Here is an 8,793-nt window from a genome sequence, read left to right as displayed (position 1 = left end):
GAGGACGTTAGGAAGAGGAGTGTACTTTAGAGTATATAGCTTGAGCCTGCGGCCCTTCACGCCATATACCCTTCGGGAGGTCGGCCGCAAGGGCGGTTGCGCCCTTGCCGCCTCGGCGTTAAATACAACAACAACAACAATAACTCTGCTTATGTAGTTTATCAAGCCCGAACGACAAGACTCCACGTGAAACAAACGTGGAATTGAGGCATATTCCCATGACAACAAGTTCTGTGGTAAGCCGTAACATAAAATGAAACATCATCGTACTTCAACACAAAGTGAATATGCGAACGGAGGAGAGTCGATAGAGAAACCCATATAGAGAGAAGTTAGAACTAATGAGACTTGTTAGACAAACTCCACCGACAGGCCTTTCATTGGTATCTCCACTCGACGTCCTCCCAGCCCTGCCTTCTCGTCAACGTTGCCTTCTTCGACTTGCTGCCGTATATAGGCGATCGCAAGCCAGAATGCTCGAAGAGCATTGCATGTCCCGGCACCTGAACCCCCTTCACCTCAAAGCCGACAGCCAACACGGCAAGTGTTCCCAACAGCTCAGAGAAGGCAAAGTTACGACCAGGGCACAGATGCTTGCCACCACCAAAGGGGACGAACGATTCTTTGGAGCCCTTGGTGATCTCAGGAGTCGGCCTGAGCCATCTCTCCGGGTTGAAGGTCTCCCTGTCATCACCCCAGACCTCTTTTTTGTGCATGACAGAGGCGCTCCACTGGACCTCGATTCCCTTCTTCAGGAGATACTCTCGTCCCGTCTCATGGTCAGTCAGAGTGGTGTCCTTGTTCATGACCATCCTTGCTCCAGTGACAGTGTTCTCAAAGCGAAGAGTTTCGCGGTAAGAGGCAACAAGGTAAGGGCACTTGTTTCCAAGTGCCATGACGTCGACGTTTGCGACGCGACGGCCGCCTTCTTCAGTGATGGTAATGACACCAGAAGTCTCTACCTCCTTTCGGAGACGATCCAGATACTTTGGCTCAGAGAAGATGTTGACCAAAAGCCAGAACATTGACGGCGCCGTGTTGACCGTTGATGCAACGGGAAGCGAGTCCATAGCACCGATTGTCACGTCGGGGAGGCCGAAAGATCGCCAGAAAGCTGCGCGACCACGAATCACAGCTGAAACAGATTCTCCTTGGTCGAGCTTCTGCATATAGAAGCCAGCCAAGCCCTTGACGATAGTCATCCTGGCCTTCAACGCCTTGCCAGCAATGATCTTGGTGAGCCATCCATACTGAAGCTTTCCGAGGCCTGTCTCATATTTCCTAGAAGAAAACGAATTAAGTATACCATAGAATTCTTTTTGAGACGTCGAGGAAAGTTACGTACCAGATAGAGTCAACCAGCTCAGGATTGTTGAACGGGCTGTGCTCTCCATATAAGGCCCGGGTGGTGGCGGTGCCAATGATATCTCTCGTCCAGTGGTAAAAGTCGCTAATCTCAACGGGAGACCCAGACTTGACAGCGTTGAACCGGTCGCCGATGTAGTGCAGTGCGTTCAAGTTCATGTTCAGTAAGTTGTCTCCGGAAAGAGCTGCAATGGTGATCTTGGAAATCTCTTCGATGGCGTTCTCCCGAACAAGCCTCCTCGTAATCGTCACATCAACACCCATTGCTTGGGCAATCTCCTCAATGCGCGCACCGAACTCCAAGGTCTTGTTGCGCATAGCGCTTTGGACCAGAGGTGCCGTGTTGATCACGTACATCTTTTTGTTAAGAAGGGGAAGGGTGCAGATAGGCAGCTTTGTGCTTTTGCTGCATGATTGGCCGTTAGTACATGTCATCGCCGCCGAGACATCATAGTATTGGAGTTGTGGCTGTGAATACTTACGCGAGCTTTTCATATACTCCCGGGAACTGGGTGTGAACGCCGAGAAGATGGCCTATGATTGGTAAGTTGCCCTTGAGGACGGGAGGCTCGCGAGGGTCAACGGGCGCGGAAATCAGCTTGTCGATAACAAGGAGCAATGCGAAGACAACAGCAAGAGCTGTGGCAACCAAGGAGACCGGAGAGCCTGAGGTGAGGCGCCCAAGCAGCGTCGCTGCAGCCGTCGCATCGATAGGTACCTTGTCCGCCATGGTTGCAAAGAAGAGCGGACGAGCAATAGAAGAGAACAAATGTAGAGGGGAGGAGGATGGGAAACTGCAAGAGCTATGAGATGAGTGCCATCTGTAGGCCAATTTATATCAGTCGACCCGCCCAATGGTATTGTTAACGGCATCTGTCAAGCCAGCTTGACAGCATGCTATGCAGTACAACAGTTCGGGCATTGAGTTCGGATGGTGAAACCTTCTCAGGCGTTGTGCCTCACTTCGGAGATGGGACCCTTACTGGCGGCTATTGCCAATTCATGGAATTTCATTGGGGATTACGCTGAATGTCGCTAATCTGCCGCGGTTGGGCCAATTGAAGGCCCCTGTAGCGCTTGGCCAGTTGCCCAGACGTATCACTGCCACGGTTGATCTGGCCGACCGTTGCAACGCTCCGCTCTCGGTCTCGGTTTCGGGGTCTTGCGCAGTCACATACGATTCCGAGAGCCGGTGTTATTTGATATAAGAGTCGTAGATGGAGAAAAGGAAAATGCAATGTAGAAACAAGCTAAGCGATTGCTGCATTCATTGATACCAAACCCACCCATCATCTACACAGATTCATTGCTCATTTCAAATATCATGGCGACCATTACTGGACTACGTGTCATTGTCGCTGGGGCGGCCACTGGTGTTGGTGCCGGCACCGCGAAACTGCTCGCCGCCCGTGGGGCCAAGGTTGTCGTAGCCGACATTAACATTGCCGCAGCAAAGGATGTTGGTGCCGAGATCAACAATGCTGGAGGCAGTGCGACCGTCATCGAGTTCGATCTTGCGGATGAGCAGTCCATCAAGAATCTCATCGAGAAGGGCACTGAGTGGCTGGGAGGGCTTGACAGCCTGCTGAACATCGGGGCCGATCTGAACCCCAAGACTTTGGGCAATGACCGAGCAGTGCACGACATGGATGCTGAAATCTGGCATCGGACATTCCAAGTCAACACGACAGGTTACGCCTTGACGACGAAATATGCTCTTCCCCACCTGAAGCAAGCCAGTGGCGGTACCATCATCAACATTTCCAGTGTAAGTCCAATTTTGTGGCATTCTAACTCATGTTGATGACTGACAAACCGCAGATGGGTGGGCACTACTTGGGTACTCCAGAGCCACTCAGAGTGGCCTACGCTGCTTCGAAAGCGGCCGTGCATGCCTTGACACGTCATACAGCCACGACATATGGCAAGGACAATGTCAGGTGCAACACTGTTGCCCTGGGGCCTATCTTGACTGAGACTCTCCAGAAGTCCATCAACGCAAGCCCTGCCATGCAAGAGGGCCTAAAGAAGGTGCCGCTGCAAAGGTTGGGGAAGCTGGAGGAGGTGGCAGCTCTACTGGCATTTATGATATCCTCAGATGCGGCATATGTCACGGGTGATATCTGGTCAATCAACGGAGGAACTCATGTCATGACCTACGCTTGAAATGATTGATTGAATGGAACTTCAACGTCATAATGTGTACAGAACCTCAAGCTTGCGATAAATACGAGATAAAATTGACAGTATGTACTTACGGATAGGTTTTTAAAAGACAGCAGTCATCGACTAACGTCGCTCTACCAAGTGCTTTAATTTCGGCAAGACAAGACTCGCATGTGTTTGAGAGCCTCTGAAGGCTTATGCAATTCCAGAGTCTGCATGTAATCTCAAATTTGGCGACACACAGGTTCGTATGCTAGGTTGCAAATTACACCACAGACGTTCCCCCAGGCAGTATTGTGTGAGGTTGCTTCCACCTGGCTTCACCAACACATCATATTCAACCGCACGATGTAGGTAGAAGTTCAGACTCTAGCAAGCGTCCCAAAGGCAGACAATAAAATCTGTGGCTGTGTTCCCAGTGCACTGAGTTCAGCGTTTCTTGGCTCAATCTGGCTAAAGTCATAGGTTCTTTAAGCCAGAATGTCAGTCTTGCTTCTCAACTTTGACGATCACCGGGACCAATGAAGGGTAACACCGAGAATCCAGTGACAAGCCTGTGGTGGAGTTGTGCTCCAGACCTCTTAGTCTTTAGCTGTGAGAGGCGAGCGTTCCTCTGTTGACTCTAGCAAAGTGTACTAGGCATAAGCTTAGTGACATTTGGGAGGCGATGACTGAATGTTTTCACTAGTGGGCAGCCACGAGTTCACCCATTTTGGTAAAAGATGTTCCATTCATGGTAGGAGCTGCGGCTGAGATGATTGAGATCTGCTAACGTGAAAATCCACTAGTTTGACGGCTGGATGGCCACCAGTCACGACGCAGTATTAAAGCCATCGATATGAGCGGCGTGGCGGGGAAGTCTAGTTGACATGCTTGTGGCGTTGCCAGCGCGTAAAATGGACCCTAGCGTCCATTGTTCAGCAGCTTGCTTTGTTCCCTATTGTTGAAGTCTATGAAGCATCAGATATAAAACCTACTGTCCCTTTGATGGACCTTCCAAGTCATGAGATTGTTTCATCGCAACCCAGTTCATCATCAATCATCCTCTCTCACCACACAGCATATCGTAATGTACATTTCTCGCCTAAGTTTTGCCGCTACTCTTGCCTGGGTGTCTGCTGTGACAGCAGCACCGGCTGGCCATTGCAATGTAGTGGACGCAGTCTATGCAATCTTGAGAGGACCCCTGAGAGCTGAGGCATCCCAGTTCTGTCTGGGCTACCTCGGAAGTGTGAAGACCACCACAGTAACAACGGTAAGTAGTTACACATGCGTCTTTTTCTCTGGTAAATACAGATGCTGACCCTTTACCAGACGGCCACACAATCAGGTCCGGGCCGAACTGCCATAATCACGGTGCCAGATCAGACCCAGGCACAAATTGTCACCTTGACCAACGTTAACCAACAAACGATAACCAACACAATTACGGGAGAAGTTTCTACTGCCACTGTGACGGTCACGGTCACTGCCGGAACCAAGACTATCTACCAAAAGAAGAAGCGTAATAACCGTCCTGCATGCCCGCCTGCTCTGCGTCTTTTCGCCGAGAGTCGTATCTCAAGTGCCTGCAGCTGCATCGCCCAACCTACCACTAAGACCATCACCGCCACTGCCAAGGTGACCGTATCGGGACCTCAAGCTACACAGACCGCCCCCGGGAAGACCGTAATCGTCACTGGTACTCAGACGGTTCAGGTCACCAGCCAAACACAGGTTACCCAAACGGTCGCCGGAGATGCAGTCACGCAAACCGTCACCACCGCGGTCACCCCCATCCTCGTTAAACCCAAAATCTGCAACGCGAGAGGTCTCCCAGGACCAAACGCATTCAACTATGACGCAAACTTCAACACCAACCAGGCTGACTGCATCGCCTCATGCAAGACAGATAATAGGTGCCTCAGCACTGGCTTCTACATCGTAACCGACCCTGGCAGTGGTACGCAGACTGGAACCTGCAGGAAATACGATAAGTCTGTCACTGATTCGGCGGACCTTGGTCCTGGATATTACAACTTCAACGACAAGGCTTGCTAAGCTGTTGAAAAATCCAATGACGAATTGCCTATCTCTTGATGTGCTCGGGAAACAGACTTAGATAGACGCAAGTAATACACAAGTCCCTTTTCCTGCTAAACCCATCCGGATGCCATTCCCGCTCAACATCCCTTCCCGCGGACCCTCTTCCGCTCAATCTTTCTTGCCTCTGCGTTCGACTTCTCTGATTTACGCTTGGCTTTCTCTCTAGTCTTCTTCTTGACAGCCTCGATTCTCGCAGGCAGTGGTTGAGGCGAGGGGTTGCCCGTGGAATCCCACATTCCCTCCCCGATCCACGGGTTCTCAATATAATAGTACCTGTACCAGCGCCCAACCCGGTAATTCTCCAAACAGTTTCGCCAATACCGTTTGTTATCACGACTAGCCTCGTGCACCTCATTTTGCTTCACGGTCAAGCCGTTGAGGGCCCTCTGCTCAGCGTCACGAGCAGCCTTTTCTTGGACTCGTCGTGCCTCCGTTTGTTTGGAAGACGGCAAGCCATAAAACTTGATAAGAACCTCCCTGTCAACTAATGAGTCTGGAATGGCGACATGAACCGAGTGGTGGTCGTTGAACTCGTCAAAGCCGTCCGGGATTTTCCAAAAGTCCTCCCAAATCACAAGATAGTTCGGGTCCACCCCAAAGAAGCGGGTCTTCACAGCCGTGTTGATTTCGAACAATGTTTCCAGGAAGGTTGCACACTTGGTGTCTGAAGAGCGTTCTGATCCTTGCAATTCTTTGATGTTAAGAGGCTGAACGGCTTGGACGTAGATTGTTGACCAGTGCAAACGGAAGTTCTTTCGCGACACGCCTCCGAAGCCCATGAAATCAACGTCAGGGTCTCGACAGAATGGTATCAAGCCGACCATTTCAATCTTGAGCTCTGGATTCTGCAACCAAGCCGCCTCGTACAACTCGCGATTGGTGAAGATGAGATGTGGGGGTACCTGCAACGATGAAAGCGCCGACAATTTTGAGACAGAGGGCCAGAATAGGGATTGGCTCCATTCTCGATCGACCTTCCAGCCTGATGCGTCGAAGTATCTGATATGGTCTGACGCGCCCTGGGGTTCCGGGTTCATGATGCTGATGTGCTTGATCCAGGTGAGTGTTGCGGTGCGCAGCTCATAATCAGTTGCGCCAACGACATCCCATCCACCCAAGCAGCAAAAGGTGTTGCGAGACCAGAAGATTGGGGCTGACTCTTCGTGTATCTGGCGATTGGCCAACAACAGGTTCGTTCCCTCTCTTTTGCCGCAATCACAGTCTGGGATAGTTTCGACGCCGTCTTCGTCGATGTCAATCTGTGTCATGAGAAACGGTGGAGGCTCCGACTTTTGAGGGTTGAAAGTCTTGAATTTGCAATTCAGTTTGTGTCTCTTGTCCCATAGCAGGACTGGATCGATGAGAACCAGCTTGTAAATCTGGTATCGAATGTCGATGGGGACAGTCAAGAATCCGAGTTTTCTTGGCCGGGGAACCGCCCATTCCGATACCTTCGGCCGGACACTGAGTACGATCTGCGGCATCTTGAGAGAGATGGCTAGGGTAGATGTGGTATCGGGGCGTCTCGGCCAGAATGAGGAAATGAGTCGACTGGAAAGAAACGACGAGATATCTTCAATTCTCTACATGCAATAACACAATTTTGTATTATTTCACTTGCCACAGACTTTACGTCAGAGTATTCTGGCACGTTCATGAATGAGTTGGTTGTCCCAGAAAGTAGTACAGTGTGAACGTGTCTGTCATTGATGCTTTGAGTGCATCGATACAAAGATCAGGTCGCAATTTTCGAGCGCCTTCCATTGCAATTACAAAGTCGGGCCCCAATGCTCAGTATCCTCGTATCCTTCAACAAAGCGATTAGCTGGACCTTTCCAATCTTCTCTCCATCTGCTCAGTGGCGGGCGCCCTTCTACAGCATCGCCTGCGCTCCACAGCATTCTTGCTCGGTCTAGAGACTCCGTCACTTCATTATCCGGACAAAGAACCCAGAACTGGTCTTCTTGCATCTTCTTCTCCAAGTACTCCACCACCTGTTCCGGCCACCATGCACCATCAGGCTTGGAAAGACTCGTCTGAGGGATCCTCCCACCTATGCCGGTGTGAGTCCATCCAGGAACGAGAAGATGCACCGATACGCTTTCGGTATTTCGCAAGTCAAAATTGAGCTGCTCCGCGATGGAATTTACTGCAGCCTTAGACGCATTGTACGCAGGATAGCCGGGCGGATTCGTAATGCCCTGCTTTGAGCCGGTGATGACTATAGCAGATCGACTGCCAGCTTCGGCGCTCGCTTTGACGGTCGGAAGGAGTGCGCCAATGCCGCAGACCACTCCAAACACATTGGTGTTGAAGGTGGTATGAAAGGAAGCCACAGAGTCAAAAGAGGATTCAGGCTTAATCCCTGCGTTCAAGACCAAAAGAGCAACACGGCCTGGAGGCTGGTCAGTAAAGTCCCCATAGGCAACCAACAGAGGATACCATTACGTACCCGAATATTCGTCATCAACTATCTTTTTCAACGCTACCCAGTCATCAGACTGACTGACGTCCATGTGAATTGCTTTGATGGATTGACCGTATGTTTCCATGACATACTTGACGGCGTGCTGGTCATTGTCGCAAGCGAGGACGAACATGCCTGCTTTGACACATTTTTGCGCAAGTGCCAGACCAATGCCAGAGGCTCCTCCGGTGATGATGGCGAGTTTTTCCTTACCAAACAGCTTCTCCATGATTTTAATCTGTAATTAAAGGCTGGCTTTAGAATGCTGGGTCGAAATACCAACTTCACTCAGAAAGGGCGTCTTTCATAATCCAAGAGACTGCCCTGCTAGTGAATGCAGTGACGGAAGGCGACAGAGAGTCGCTAATATGAGGCAAAGGATTACAAATCCATTTTTCCGTTGACAAATGCGCACACATAGAGATACAAAGTTTCTTTCATTGCGCCAGTAACATTGCGCTGAAGTCGTATCTTCGTTTTATTCCGACATGAGGCCGAAAGTAGGCCAGTCATTTGCGCCGGGAAATGCATCCATTGACGGAGCTCGGCCGATATTCCGGTATATATTTCCCGATAGCTGCAATCTAAGTGATTTCTGAGGTCCATCCATATGCTTTCCTGTACTTTCGTTACACCAAGTCTGATCCACTTCCCCTTCTTGTTTCTCCGTAATGGCCAGCGCTGTGGTTGTTGCGATCCACGAATCCATG

General features: G+C 50.5%; 4 protein-coding genes across 4 annotated transcripts; 2 read left to right on the top strand and 2 right to left on the bottom strand.

The window, feature by feature from the left end:
* Window positions 1-377: 377 nt before the first annotated feature.
* Window positions 378-2,095, bottom strand: COL26b_006781 (uncharacterized protein; the record flags this gene model as incomplete). Its single annotated transcript, XM_053179592.1, has 3 exons — window positions 378-1,281; window positions 1,346-1,771; window positions 1,848-2,095. The coding sequence occupies 3 exons, from the start codon at window positions 2,093-2,095 to the stop codon at window positions 378-380; spliced, it is 1,578 nt and encodes a 525-aa protein (XP_053036537.1).
* A 594-nt stretch (window positions 2,096-2,689) lies between these two features.
* COL26b_006780 (uncharacterized protein) lies at window positions 2,690-3,531 on the top strand (the record flags this gene model as incomplete). Its single annotated transcript, XM_053179591.1, has 2 exons — window positions 2,690-3,133; window positions 3,187-3,531. The coding sequence occupies 2 exons, from the start codon at window positions 2,690-2,692 to the stop codon at window positions 3,529-3,531; spliced, it is 789 nt and encodes a 262-aa protein (XP_053036536.1).
* A 1,069-nt stretch (window positions 3,532-4,600) lies between these two features.
* On the top strand, window positions 4,601-5,571 carry COL26b_006779 (uncharacterized protein; the record flags this gene model as incomplete). The annotated part of the gene is made up of 2 exons (XM_053179590.1): window positions 4,601-4,786; window positions 4,846-5,571. The coding sequence occupies 2 exons, from the start codon at window positions 4,601-4,603 to the stop codon at window positions 5,569-5,571; spliced, it is 912 nt and encodes a 303-aa protein (XP_053036535.1).
* Window positions 5,572-5,693: 122 nt separating this feature from the next.
* Window positions 5,694-7,100, bottom strand: COL26b_006778 (uncharacterized protein; the record flags this gene model as incomplete). Its single annotated transcript, XM_053179589.1, has 1 exon — window positions 5,694-7,100. The coding sequence occupies one exon, from the start codon at window positions 7,098-7,100 to the stop codon at window positions 5,694-5,696; it is 1,407 nt and encodes a 468-aa protein (XP_053036534.1).
* Window positions 7,101-8,793: the final 1,693 nt, after the last annotated feature.

This window comes from Colletotrichum chrysophilum (genome assembly GCF_026319265.1).
Source record: "Colletotrichum chrysophilum strain AFK26 chromosome Unknown scaffold_51, whole genome shotgun sequence".
NCBI classification, from domain to species: Eukaryota; Fungi; Ascomycota; class Sordariomycetes; order Glomerellales; family Glomerellaceae; genus Colletotrichum; species Colletotrichum chrysophilum.
This window is presented reverse-complemented; position numbering and strand designations above follow the sequence as displayed.